At 37.1% G+C, this 14,701-nt stretch overlaps 1 protein-coding gene across 1 annotated transcript in view; it reads left to right on the forward strand.

Moving 5' to 3' along the window:
- Positions 1–1,428: 1,428 nt before the first annotated feature.
- LOC125240654 (probable ubiquitin carboxyl-terminal hydrolase FAF-X) overlaps positions 1,429–14,701 on the forward strand; it is a 77,881-nt gene continuing 64,608 nt past the window's right edge. The window contains exons 1-24 of the mRNA XM_048148652.1: positions 1,429–1,483; positions 1,969–2,007; positions 2,137–2,209; positions 3,108–3,237; positions 3,362–3,581; positions 3,677–3,832; positions 4,277–4,478; positions 4,692–4,850; positions 5,251–5,404; positions 5,855–6,006; positions 6,089–6,346; positions 6,420–6,518; positions 6,640–6,782; positions 7,245–7,465; positions 7,559–7,689; positions 7,797–7,993; positions 8,084–8,186; positions 8,737–8,905; positions 9,178–9,424; positions 9,543–9,798; positions 10,013–10,144; positions 13,638–13,885; positions 13,968–14,081; positions 14,202–14,310. Coding sequence (XP_048004609.1) covers positions 2,168–2,209; positions 3,108–3,237; positions 3,362–3,581; positions 3,677–3,832; positions 4,277–4,478; positions 4,692–4,850; positions 5,251–5,404; positions 5,855–6,006; positions 6,089–6,346; positions 6,420–6,518; positions 6,640–6,782; positions 7,245–7,465; positions 7,559–7,689; positions 7,797–7,993; positions 8,084–8,186; positions 8,737–8,905; positions 9,178–9,424; positions 9,543–9,798; positions 10,013–10,144; positions 13,638–13,885; positions 13,968–14,081; positions 14,202–14,310 — 3,642 coding nt within the window. The 5' untranslated portion in view covers positions 1,429–1,483; positions 1,969–2,007; positions 2,137–2,167. The remainder of the gene's footprint in view (positions 1,484–1,968; positions 2,008–2,136; positions 2,210–3,107; positions 3,238–3,361; positions 3,582–3,676; positions 3,833–4,276; positions 4,479–4,691; positions 4,851–5,250; positions 5,405–5,854; positions 6,007–6,088; positions 6,347–6,419; positions 6,519–6,639; positions 6,783–7,244; positions 7,466–7,558; positions 7,690–7,796; positions 7,994–8,083; positions 8,187–8,736; positions 8,906–9,177; positions 9,425–9,542; positions 9,799–10,012; positions 10,145–13,637; positions 13,886–13,967; positions 14,082–14,201; positions 14,311–14,701) is intronic.

The following is a 14,701-nucleotide window of genomic DNA, read 5'->3' on the forward strand; positions in this document are numbered from 1 at the left end:
GGGAAGTATCGCTTTTTGGGCGCAACAACTCGAGAGGACTGTAAAGGGATTTCATATTATTTTTTAGGCCTAGGCCTGCAAAGTAACTTTTTTTTATAAAATATTGTCCTTTAGAGCATTTTTTTTTATTTCATTGTATGTTTGAGAAAAGCACTATACATGCCTCGGCGTGAAAACGGATTCCCGGCCTCGTATCCCTATCCGGCCTCGCTCGCACGCTCGCTCGGCCGTATATACCCACTTGGCCGGAAATCCTCATTTGCCCGGCCTCTCTCTGATGTAATGTACTATTTCTCAAACATGCAATGAAATATTGTCTTTACGTTCCTTAAAATGGGCTGGGAAGTATCGCTTTTTGGGCGCAACAACTCGAGAGGACTGTAAAGGGATTTCATATTACTTTTTAGGCCTAGGCCTGCAAAGTAACTTTTTTAAGTAAGCTGTCAGTACTGTCATGTCACTTTTTTTTAAATTTTTGTGTGACCTGGATACTTGTCACACTTGACGTTTGAGTGTATTTGTATTTTGTCACTTAATAAATAAAATATTGTCCTTCAGATCATTTTTTTTTATTTCATTGTATGTTTGAGAAAAGCACTATACATGCCTCGGCGTGAAAACGGATTCCCGGCCTCGTATCCCTATCCGGCCTCGCTCGCACGCTCGCTCGGCCGTATATACCCACTTGGCCGGAAATCCTCATTTTCCCGGCCTCTGATGTAATGTACTATTGAACTTGATAGGTTCAGTAGTTTTTGAGAAAAATACGGAAAACTACGGAACCCTACACTGAGCGTGGCCCGACACGCTCTTGGCCGGTTTTTTTATATTTAATTGTATTATTTGTGTAAATAGCTGTTGATACTCCTTAAATAAATAAAAAGATTTGGCACTCAGTTTTTTTAAGTTACTCAAGTAACAAAAAAATTAGTTTTCGGAAAAAACTTTTGCTCTTTTTTGTGGCATAACTTAAAACTTAAAACGTACTTTGGCATAACTAATATTATTTAATAACGCAATTGTATATATATATATTTAATTATTACATTGAACTTTTGACCTTCTCAAGCGTTTCAATAATATTAATTCATCATAATAGTTTAGCCTACAGTAAACATTATCGTTGTAAAATGCGACAGAATACGAAAAATCAAATCAATACATTTTTCAAAATAATTCTGTCTACTTGAACTGTCACTTCGATGGTTCGTAAGTGGTCCGAATAGAGCAAATGGTAAAAATTCTATAACAACTATTTCACCTTGATACATTTTTGGTCGCTTGACGCTGATAATTTTGAGACGCTTGGGACAAGAACCACAATTCGGACCTAGTCTTGAATAGTTCATCATCCAGTTGCTATATGTTGAAGTGTATATAAATTTATACAAAATTTTTCCTATTCAACGTCAAAAAAGTGTCGGTAGTGCGGAATTTTAACTGTGAATTGAGTAATATTTTGTAATCTAAATATATGTCTAAGGTAAGTTTATTTATATCCAGGCTTCTCAATGCAGAAGTGACGATATCCTTCTTAAAGTTGTATACATTTGTTTTTTTGCCGTTCCTTGTTTAGCTAAGGTAATGACGCCATTTTGTCGCGCCGGCTGATCCATACTTAGGGTAGTATTTTTCTTTGACCCATCCTTCGTGAGAAGACGTAGTAGAACATTATTTAAAAGCTGTGTGTTTGAAAGAATTACTTTTTCAATTATCAATGACACCGTAAGAAACAATTATTACATAAGTTGTATTACCTCTTAGAAGTCGTATTCATAACGAAGCGAAAATAATGTCATAGATTTACCGGATGAAATTCCTTTTGTTATTATTAATTTCTGCCATTTATTTAAGTTTTCAATGCTCACGATTTACGTGAATAGTTGAAATCTAGTGAACAACCCCAATACAGAACACTGTTAAACTACCGCATATTGATTATTAATGAGGATATATGTATATTTACAGCAGTGCTGTTCGGCACTTATCCCACCAACGTAGTTTCAGGTACGCAATACAATAACAGTCGATATATTATTTAGTTTAAATAGTTATTTTTATTTTGCTGTGATAAGTACCTACAACATGAATTATTGAAATAATAGTAATAATTACATCCTGGTTTTGTTGTTTCAGAAGAGGAAATGAATAAAAACATTATAAAATAATGACAATATCAATGAAAGAACAGGATCAGATGCCCGGGGAGGTAAGCATAATGTTTTTCGGCAGTTAGGCCTAGAATGAGATTTAAGTCATGAAACTCATGAATTTTACAAATATAGATTTATTAACTTTTCGAGACCCATACGTCAAAATAGAACACTCGATTTTGAATTATGCCAAAATGAATTAAGGTGTCATTTAAATTTTTAAAGGTTAAAATTAGGGTCTTGAAAGGTTAAAATTATAGGTTTCAGTTCTGGTATGTATGTTATTTATTAACCAGAAGTTTGAATAGAGAACATAACTTATATTATTTCATATATCTACTAGAATTAGCCATAACAGCTGCATCACCTACCTATTGTTTATTAAAAAAAAATGCTTTTTATGCTATAGGGTATTCTGTTTACTAATAACTAAATACAGTTTACACAAATTGACTGAGTCAACGGATATATACAAATACTTATATACATAGGAAACATTAATGACACAGGAACAAACATCACACAAATAAATGCTCTTACTGGGATGCAAACCCAGGACCGGGGCTCAGCAGGCAGGGTCACTACCTGCTAGGCCAGACCAGTTGTCAATATTGGTACTGATTATGACTATTATGAGGGTTCACACATTTTAAAAGCATGCTGGATAAAAAAACCAGTACCAAGTAATGACATTTGCACAGGGCCAAGTGATATCACATAAAATAATAAATATTGGGGGACACCTTACACATATCAACCTAGCCCCAAACTAAGCAAGTCTTGTACTATGGGTGCTATGGGGCGACATGTTTGTGTAAGCTCCAGTTCAAATCCTAGAAAGGATAACAGATATCTTTAGAAATATTTATTATAATAAAATTATGTTGGTGATACTGATCACTAACATGTGACAGTCATCATTCTTTGACATAAATACATTTGATACTTTTTCAGATTTCTTTCCCTGAGGCCAAATTAAAAGCACTTGAAGAAAAAATATCACATCCCAGATGGGTTGTCCCAGTGTTACCAGAACAGGAATTGGAGGTGCTTCTTATTGCTGCAACTGAACTGGCGGCCAAAGGTAATTTCAATGTTATTTTAAGATTACAATCATTATAATTCACCTAGAGAGTATGAGCATCATCTTTATCATTATTGTTTGCATTATCTTTTTAATTGATGTCCATGTTTTATGCCATGAACAGGTGAAGATGAGAACAATGTGGCTTGTCAACGGTTTTACAATGACGCACTGACAGTGTCATTTACGAAGATCCTCACTGATGACGCAGTGTCCTCTTGGAAAAACAACATTCAGCAATGTGTGCGATCCAATTGCGAGAAGTTGGTCAAACTGTGTGCTATGAAATTAAATGATCCTAGATTTCTGCATTTATTGTCTATGGCCTTTAATCCAAACAACAAGTAAGTAAAGAAAGGCCTAACTAAATAAAAAAATATGCAGTATAAAGACAACTTTAAACTTTATGTAATCTACATTGGCTCTCTTGCACTTACAGATTTCACACTTTTAATGCATCACGTACCTGTGAAGGATTATCAGCAAGCACTAATCTACCCTCTGCTGGACAAGGCTCCACACAGGAGCCAGAAGTATTTAGTAGATCACAAGACCTGAGAACTCCTCGAGGATGGCTGGTTCACCTTATCAATGTGTAAGTGTTACTTAACTTTTAACTAGGGATATATTGACTAGTGGTAAAAGCCAATTGGCGGATCTTTGATTGCATAATAAGCATAACATGGTGTAGCAGTGCTGAGTATAGTTTTTAAAATGCATTGAACATTCCAAACTTACCAAACTCAAAATCTAAAGGGAAAAGTAATTATCTGGCAACTAGCAATTAATCGTCCATCCAAGTGGCGATTGGTCACCACATAAATTGTTCATACACAACTACTTTCAGTTTTAACACTTTCAATATGTATAATGTAGGTAATACTGTTATACTATATTTTATGTATTTATATCAATAACAAAACTTGAATTATGTAACTAAGTGTACTTGGTAAATCTAAATGTAGTGAAAAGTTATTCTTGAGAAGATTAATTAATAAACACATGTGAAATTGTGACCCTTTTATCGTTTTGTGTTTAGATTTGGGCACGCTGGCGGTTTTGTCAAACTGCGTGAACGGTTTGAAGAAATAATGGGTTTTCAAAAATTGGAAATAACAGCATCTGTTAACTCTGAAGAGAAGGTTTTGACAGAGACTACTGAAAAAGATAATGAAGTGAAAACAAATAATGAAACTAACCATACTGTTCCTAATTCTCTTATGATCGCAGAAAATAGTGAGGTAATTATGTTTTTATAATATGTATACTAGTATTTTTAAGTAAACCCTTGTTTTAAAAAATGTTGCAGATTATTCAACTTATTAAATATATTAATGTAAAAACCGTATTCTTTCATTACTCGTGTAAAGGATGTCTTGATAACACCACTTACTACAATCTCTGCCAGTTTTGAGTTAGGAGATAATGTTTATTTGCACTTTGTTGTTTTGCAGATCTCTTGTACTGTGAAAAGCGAGCAACCCTCGTCACTGGAACAATCGACTAGCGGCGAGACCCGGATCGCCGCCGTGTGGCAACTGCTGCGACCTCTCGGCCTTTGTCACGACCTACTAACTCCACACACAGTCACCACATATCTCTTGCCTGTTCTGGTTCGTTTACTATTTTACCGAATTGTGTATCATACACTCACCTATATTAATATTATGTTATCCTTCAAAGGCCACTCTTTTATAGTCCTCGGATAATACCGTGTCAATTCGCGTCAGAAACGTTTGCGACCTTCCTGCATTGCAGCCTCACGGGCCCGGTAATAACGAAAAATTTTACAAAACTCATAAGCGCCGGCTATTCCCACATTCGAACGAATTCTCTAACAATTTAAATGTAATGTGTGTTCTTCAGAATATCTTAATCATTGATTTTTAATATAGTGTGATCTATACATTATTGCTCGCTTTGCTTGATTTTGGTTTCACACCGATTACGGTATAACTTTTAATAGGTCTTTAAAAACTTTTTTTTATTATTAGACAATTTATTAACTTTTAGGAATGTATCCCTACTCTACTAGACAGCCTAACAGACGAAGAACTGAAGAAAGAAGCGCGGGGAAGTGAGAATAAGACTGACACAGTATCCTGTTTAATACGGGCATGCAAATGCGTCTCAGTAAAGACCCCACATCACCACAGTTTACTCAAATGTAAGTTAATTTTAGAACATTCTTATTATACCTAAGATCAGTTTTGGGCTATTCTTTGATTCATAACTGTGATCATTTACTTACTTCAAACAACTTGTCTATTTGTTGTATACCATAATTGAAATGACGATACTGTCACCAGCATCATTTAGATTTCCAGCAAGAGCTTAGAAGCAAGTTAGATGCGAACCCTGTAGCTGCTTAGGGGCGCCGTCTATCCATCCGCCCCTCAGTTGCTACATCGTTCTCATCTGACTTACGTTCGTCACGCCGCGAGACCTGAGGACACCGAGCCCCAGGAAACTTTGTTTGTTTTAGCTTTAAGCTTACCGTTATCTGCCTCCCGACAACAATTTTAACTTTCATCTATTGTGTTACCAATGTCTTATTAATGTCTTGTAATATTCAAGGTGTGAATTTAGGCACTGAATTATATAAATTTGGTTTCAGCTCTGGAAATGTTTCGCCTCAAAATGATACTTCGTTTGCTACAAATGTCGTCATTCAATGGTAAAATGTCGGCCCTCAATGAAATCAATCAATTAATCAGTACCATGTCCCAGCAACCTAAACCAGAGTGGTTGACTCCTGCGGTTATTACAGTGAGTTGTTTGTTACGATTGGTTGCTATACTTCCGTGCTAGGATGTAGTTGTTGTTAAATAACCAATAATTTTCGTTTTAGACCTGGATACGAGAAAACAAGGTTGTCGATATAGTATTGCGGGACTCCCTCCACCAGCCACAGTATGTCGATCGACTGGAGAAGATGCTTAGGTTTATGATAAAGGAGAACTCATTGACCAGGGAGGATTTAGATGCCATTTGGAAAGCGCAGCATGGAAAACACGAAGCAATTGTGAAAAATTTACATGATCTGCTTGCTAAACTTGCTTGGGATTTCACACCTGATCAACTGGATCATCTTTTTGACTGTTTTAAGGTAATTTAGGAAATAGTGCTGTAATGTTTCATTTCTACAAGAGTTTTTATATAACTTTTACTTTTCTGTGCAGGCGAGTTGGGCGACGTCTAGTAAGAAGCAAAGTGATAAATTATTGGAAGTAATTCGACGTTTAGCTGAGGACGATAAAGATGGAGTTATGGCAAACAAGGTGTTTACTTAACATTAAACCAATTGCAAATAACATTTTTACACAAATTTGCCAAAATTGTCCCTCAGAAGAGGCTCGTCAAGTTCGTATCTTGTTTACTTACTTATCTATTTTATTTTAGGTTCTGGTACTATTTTGGAATTTGGCACATTCTGACGAAGTATGCACTGAAATAATGGATGTGGCCTTGGCGAATCTAATAAAAATCCTAGATTATAGTTGTAGTCAAGATCGTGACGCTCAAAAAACACTTTGGTTAGACAAGTAAGTTCTTCATTGCGTTATTATATTTAGTATTTGAGTAGTTGCCAGTCTTAAGCCGATGCAAACGCATAAACTATTCAGCCATCATCATTAATTTCGCTTTATAACTTTTCCTCTCAAACAGAGCTTTGCCCACTGCGTCAGTTTAGATAAAGCTAAGAATTTTAAATACACTTCCTGCTTATTCTTAGGATTGTAGCTAGTTATAGTCTAAGCAACATTAAGGCTATTTGATTGACGGGCTATCTAACTAGTTGCGTGTGAGCGCGAATATGTTTTTTCGTGGGACTGGCGAAATCTATGATAATGGGCAAATATTTTTGCTTTACGTAAGACAATCCTAGGGTTTTATTTCCTACAGGTATCACCTGGTTATTATTTATTATAATTGTTATAAAAACTAAAAATGGATTATTTAAAATAATTAAGCTGTTCCAGTTCTAAAATGACTTTCTTTGGTAGGTGCGTGGAGGAATTAAAAAGCAACGAAAGATGGGTACTGCCGGCTCTGAAGATGATGCGGGAAATCTGCTGCCTGTATGAGGCCGGCGCGGGCAGCGGCGTGCGGCCGCACGTGACGCGGCAGGAGCTCATCGACCGCTTGCAGACGCAGCACTCGCTCGTCATCCTCGTCACCGACTCGCTCACCAACTACATGGATGGAGTGCGGGCTAAACTTGCCGGTACACCCCATCCTCCTTTACCACTCCCCCATTATACAATACAAAATAGTTCGTTTGCCCTACACCGCCTAATATCACAAACGTTACTTTCAGGGGAAGGGGAAATTGATTGGGAAAACTGGTTGCCCGACGGCAGGTATGCCCATGCGGCGCAAGTTCAGGAAAGGTTAAGCTTCTTGCGCTTCCTGCTCAAAGACGGACAGTTGTGGCTTTGCGCGGAACAGGTATGATTATTTATTCAACATATCAAGGTTTTCAAGGTTTCAGTGAAACCGCGTGATTGGTTATTTTCTCCGCAGCGGGTGGAATTAATAAAAAAAAATTGTTGCAGGCTAAGCAAATATGGTCGTGCCTAGCGGAACGGCCGGCACACCTTGGGGACCGTGAAGCCTGCTTTCGTTGGTTCAGCAAGCTGATGGGCGAGGAGCCTGATCTAGATCCCAATATTAACTTGCATTTTTTTCGTCGGAATATCATGACATTATCTCCAAACTTGTTAACGCATGCTGGCATTAAATGTTTTGAAAGGTAACATAATGTCATGTAATAAGAAAATATTTATTGTATAAATAATAAAAATTGTTAACTATAACTAATTTTGTTCCTTTGTTATTACAGGTTCTTCAAAGCAGTAAATTCGAAAGAAGGTAAACTCCGCGTGAAACGACGGAGCTTCCTGCTTAACGACGCTGATCTCATAGGGTTAGATTACTTGTGGAGGGTAAGTATTTGTTCATTATATGGGCATTTTCAGAATTTTGGACCCTCCATTTAGCGATAATTAAGCATGAAATTTGTATAAAAATATTGTTTTTGTGTTAATTACATAAACTTTAAGCGATAATCTACATTCAGAATGTGAAAAAAGTAATTTTTTAGACCGATTTTATGCTTAATTGTCGTCACAAAACTGACGGCGAATTAATTTTTGTTAACAACTTACGCTAATTGGGCTGGCTAATTCTGAAAATACCCATATTGAGGGTTTACTGGTGAAACCCGATAAAGTTGAGCATACTGGTTTTTGAAATTCGAACTATGTGTAATTTCCACAATGTTGTTATTTCAAGTACAAATTATCTCGATTTATCAGGTTTCACCAGTAAACCCTTTATTTATTTATTTATGTATATCCCACTGGAGTAGTTGACTAACTTGATATTCATAATTAACACCACCACTAAATCTTGTGATGCGGCCTGTGAAATAGTCGCAGAGTAGCTATTGAATAAAGTAGAACGCATCATTAGAGTTGTTGGTCCTCGTCGCAGGTGATAACGGAGTGTGACGACGAGATCTCGGCTCGCGGGATCGAGCTGCTGCGCGAGGTGTGCACGTGCGTGAGCGGCGCGGTAGCGCCCGCCGCGCACCACGAGGCCTTCCTCACGCAGTGCTGCGCGCGCACGCAGCGCCTCCAGACAGATATAAACCTCAACGAAGGTAAGTTCATTATGTTACTAGCCTCTTGCTTCTACTGCTAATAGTTGTCGCTCTAGTGTTGTGACCAAAATTACCACTGAGGTGCAGTGACAGTACGCGGGAAATACCGACTATTGGTGCCTATTGTTATTACTATTATTACCATTAATGAATTACTTTTACCGGCTTGATTCCGGCTGCGTAGTTTTTATTCGTGGATTGTTACTTATTTATTTTGAATACATTTGCGAATGATTTACGAGCTCTGCCATAAAAACTATTTATTTTTTCAGATGCTACTGAAAGCTGTACTAGAATGTGTAGAGTCATTCGTGCCATACAGGAATATATAAATGAATGTGATAGAAGGTTTTCGGCAGAGAGGCAAATATTACCGATGTACAGATCGGGTAGGGGTAGACAATGCACTATAATTGTCAGATTCAATTTTCAAACTGGCCAAAGACAACTCGATGATATCGAGCTTTTCTCACACTTTAACGAGGCTTTATACTCGTTGCGAGCGGCAATCCAAAGAAGGTTAGTTAAAAATGTTAAAATGAATATATTGCACAACATATGTGTAAAATTCTAACACGAATAAATATAGCATTTCATCCAAACCCACCTTCATCTGATTTTAATGTTTGTTTTCCAGGTTAAAGTGTGCTTCAGACACTAATACGAAATTAGAATTGTTTGTTAATAAGGTAGAACTATATTTAAATGGCGAACTCTTAGATTCGTCCCACGATCGTAAAATCCTTTCTCAAATTCCTGTCCGGGATAAAACCGTGATCGTGGCCAAAGTGTACGACGGGCACCTGCCCACGTGCGGCAGCGACTCGAGCAGCGACTCCAGCACGTCGTCGCCGCCCGCGCCGCCCACGCCCGAGCACGCCTTGCCCGGAGTGGTGAGTTTACTATTCTTGGACGTACTTAATATGTTCCGATTCTCAATACTCACATAATAGCTAATTAATCCTAACCTAAAACAAAACACATTCATGTCAATATCGGTTATGAGTTGTCCGTTTATTAACTGTCCTCTTATGGCTTGGCCAACTTATTAATATACATTTGTATTTTTAAAGAATAGATTTATAAAATTAACGTTTTTTTTTTCAGCTTTTCGCGCAAGGTACTTGGTACATACCATTCATATTGGAACTGGAACATATTGGCGTTATGAAAAAGCATCCCCAATTAATGGAAGCTGCTCATCTACTTTCTCAAATTTGTCCGGCACACAAACTTACTGTGAGTTAACTAATTTATAAATATGATTTCAGATAAGTATTCAAAAAAAGACCACATTTTTAACCGCCGCCCCAAATCTCAAGTGGGGTTTTCAATTCGTCTGTATTTTTTTTTAATTTATGTTTCTTACTCGTTATCTCCGTCGTTACTGGACCGATTTTGAAAAAAAAAATTTTTTTTGATTGGATGTATACACCCTGTTTTTATTGAATTCCGTTAACTTTAAGGGATGGCTCTTTAGATCAAATAAAATTAATTTCTCTAAGAAACTAACATCTTAACTCTTACGGTTATCGAGTTATTCAAAAAATAAAAATAATTACTGAACACGTGTGTGACACCCTTTACCACTTCCCAATGTTATTTGTTTTGACATGTGCCGTCAATCACTCGACACCAAGGCCTGTTAACTCTCTTAGGGCCACTTGCACCAACGAAAATGGAGGGTTAACCCGAGGTTTAACCCACCATTTTATATGGAATTTGACAGATGACAGCCCACTAACCCAGAGTTAAGTGGTTGGTGCAAGTGGGCCTTAGTAAGATAAGACCCCTTGCAATGCGCATGTAGTAATTGGTCGTTCGTGCCGTGTATACATGGAATAATTTTTTTTTTCTCCTAACTGTTACTTAAGTCCGGCCTCCCGGCTTTAGATAATAACCTCCTTGTGCAACTTATGACATGATAACCCCCTCCCCCTGGATCCGCGCATGCGCTAAACCGGTTGTCAATTTTAGTTCCATTAATGTCTCAGGGATTTGCTTGAGACCGCCACTAGTATAAACGTGTGAAGCAGTGTGAAGGTTGTGTAAGTGTGTGTGACTGGAAGGGGGCATTTTTTTGTTTGAAGTTGGCGTTCTTCTCCTTCTAGTGAGTATTATATTCTTTGCTTGACAACTTGAATATTATTCTTAAGGGTCTCGCACACTAATTAATTCATTTATTATGTATGAAAACGATGAAATATTTTTTTTTTGCGAATTTAACTAAAAGTGATATACACATACAGGGTGGTGCCTGATAACGCACCTAACGACATGTCCAATTTAACGGAAAAAAAAAAAAAAACATGGTGTAGATACAGATTGGTCCCATTTTTCCTGGAGAAATCGAGGGAACTCCTCAAATCTTAAAGATTTTTGTGTTTTTATAAGAACAGCATCCATTTACAATCGGAACAGTGACATTTGGTGCAGTGGAACTGCTTATCAGAACGGAACTCCTCAAATCTGAACGGCCCACTTATAGTAACTTTGGTATTTTTATAAGAACAGCATATTTTTACGTTCGGAACAGTGCCATTTGGTGCAGTGGAACTACTTATGATGATCAGAACGGAACTCCTCAAATCTAAACGGCATACTTATACTGACTTTGGTTTTTTTTATCAGAAAGCCAAGTAGGTACTTACATGTCCTTACTTGTCATTTGATGAAGTGGAACTTCTGATGATGGTCAGAACGGCTTCTCAGCGACGCATAGCTCATGTCAGGATATTTGTTCTTTTTGTTATGTTAGTTAAGCATATTGAGTTTTCAAGTAAAATTTTGTCAAGGTCTTTGGATATTGGAATCATGAGGAATTGAGGGAACTCCTCAAACCTTAACGGTATACGTATCTATATTCATTTGTATTTCCCATCAAATAATCAAATATTTACATTAAAAGCAGTTTTAAAAAATACACATTTCTACATATTAATCCAACATTTGCGAATACTTTTCACCAGGTGCCGTAGTCGAATGGCATTTCTGCGACGCGAAACGAAAATGAAACGGCGCGAAAGGTAGTCTGCCTCTATATCTACGAGCGTTTCGTTTCGTGAGCGTTTGTGCCATTCGGCTAGGTACCCTGAACCCCAAAAGAGGCGCTTATTTTTCTTCAAAATTATGAGTCATTGTCGTCACAAACTTAGAGTAAAGTAGTAGTAAGTAAACGGATTACTTATCTTGCATATTTTTTTTTGTCATATTTTACCTTCGCATAACAACGCTTGGCAGAATCCTCTTTTCGTAGAATGACTTTTTGCATAAATTTCTTGGCATACTGTCATTTTGCAGAATTATTTAAGGCAGAGTAATACAATGGCATAATGGTAAATTGTATAATAGTCGTATAATCGATTAATTGTTTTGTCGAAAATTGTGTCGCATTCTATTGACTTGGCATACTGTCATTTCGCACAATTCTCTTAGGCAGAATAATACATTGGCATAATGTTGATGCGCAGAATAATGTCACTTATGTTTTATTTATTTTTTACACTTAAAAGGGTTTTCTGGTTTACTCACTGTCAACCTAACACGCTCCTTCTCGCTTCGCTCGTCGTCGCACCTAAACCGACTCTGTGACATATAAAATTTCCGTGTCGTGTGAGTATTTTGTCTGGATGGTGGTTCTAACCTGATGTACATTTCTGGCATCATGACAAAATAAATTCGGCGGAACATCTATTCGGTGCAAAATTACAGTCAGAAACAGTAAGTATTATGGGTGCTTTCGAGAAAAACGTCAAAATAATGTAAAATTGATAGTTTTAGTCGGTGAAATACTACACTTTCCGTTATCTAATAGATATATTTAATTCAAGTTTCAATTAGAGCATCTTATTATCTTGATACTTATCAGACTGGATTTTAGAAAACTAACTCATTAAATTAATTATGTTTTTTTTCTCTGATGCACGTTTAGGAAAACCCGCGTATAGTGCTGGATTAGTCGATCTTATTTGTAAAATTTGGAATACTGAAACTGGTAAATTTATAATACGTATGTCATGTACTACAAACTTCTTAGACTACATTTTTATTATAAGGTTTTTAAAAAGAGTAAACAAGGCTAAGACGAATTCAATTTTTTTCAGAAATTACCTAAAATTATGTGACAATTTCTTTGAAAATCTACATCACATCGGAGTTATTTTCGTACAAAATTAATCTGCAACGTTTACTAAAATTGCTCTTATGCCTTAGTGATTATAAATTTCTATTATATATTTTTTGCAAATTTTTTGAAAACGAGCCTTCCCCGTCACAATTATTGCCACTTCTGGACATTTTCTCATATTTTGTTAGACCAAGTAGAAAAAGTCCTATAATATGTTATATATTTGTAAACTACTCGGAAAGCTCTTTAATATGATACCACACACACGGTATTATTAAGCGCTCGGTTGCGATCACTATTTTTCACATGAAAGCCCTCTTATGCAACATAAAATGCTGCAAAATTAAAGACGACGATTAGCAGTATGCTATTACTAATTCGGTGAAATGTAATGTATGCTATATACAATTCTTCTATATTAAAATCTACAATATTAGTATTCTGCCAAATGACAGTTATGCTATTTGTACAATTATGCAAAAGTAAAAAGTATCATTCGGGTAAAAATGTTTCTGCGAAAGCTGCTATGCCAAATGTATTTCGGACAATCGATATTCTGCAAGATAAAGGGAACCCGTAGTAAACGAAGGTCTTTTCTCATTTCAGGTTGATAAACTGACAGAGGCTTTACTCAGCCGCGAGGACGCCAAGTTGCGGGACATGCTGTACGGGCCCGCGCCGCCCACGGTCGCGTACAACGTGGAGGTGCTGTACAGCATGGTGATGCCGTCCTCGGACACCAGGCTAGACCGCAGTCGGAGCTTCCAACTTGCCTGTGTCAAAAATGCGCCTTTATTAATCCAGTGTCTGTCTGACAAAGACTTTCTCCAAGGAGCTTCGTCTCACACAAGGAGGTACCGATATTATTACAGTGCACCTCTAGTTTAATTGAGTTCTATTATTGAATTAAACTTTATTGAAAATGTTTGTTTTCAGGGTGGGCTACTTATCTTTAGTCAGATTGGCTAAACTAGTCTTATACACATTGGGCCACCTCTTTGAAATATTGGCTCCTGATGGCTCAGATACATCAGTTGACAAGGACTTTAGGTAATATAAATAAATACAGCTATTCGTTAAATGTGTTTTATTATTTTAAATGCTGACGAATTTAACATCATTCTAAATTTTTGCACGTTCATTATTTTCTAAGACAATTGTTTATTGCAGAATGGATGTAACAATTTTACGCGAAGCACTTCAAACTTTGCCCAGTCACAACTGCGAATTGATCGTGAAAGCGATTGCCGAGAAACTGGCCAACACTCTGGGCGAGCAGGTACTCTTTGCTTCCAAGAAGTATGCAACGGACTCTTGCCTTTGCTCTTTAACAAAATATATTAGTTCATAATTAAGGTCAATCAATTTTTAAGTGCGTGCAAATGTCCATACTTAATATTATAAATGGGGAAAGTGTGTGTGTCTGTTTGTTTGCCCGGCTTTCACGGCAAAACGGAGCGACGAATTGACGTGATTTTTTTAAGTGGAGATAGTTGAAGGTATGAATGAGGTATGTTTCGTACCTCAAAAAGGAAAAACGGAACTCTTAAAGGATCACTCTTGCCTCTCCGTCCGTCTCGTCTCGTCCGTCTGTCACAGCCGATTTTCTCCGAAACTACTGAACCGATTAACTTTAAATTTGGCAGACTTATGTAAACCTGTGACCCAAA

The sequence above is a fragment of the Leguminivora glycinivorella genome, chromosome Z (assembly GCF_023078275.1).
Source record: "Leguminivora glycinivorella isolate SPB_JAAS2020 chromosome Z, LegGlyc_1.1, whole genome shotgun sequence".
Taxonomy (NCBI): Eukaryota; Metazoa; Arthropoda; class Insecta; order Lepidoptera; family Tortricidae; genus Leguminivora; species Leguminivora glycinivorella.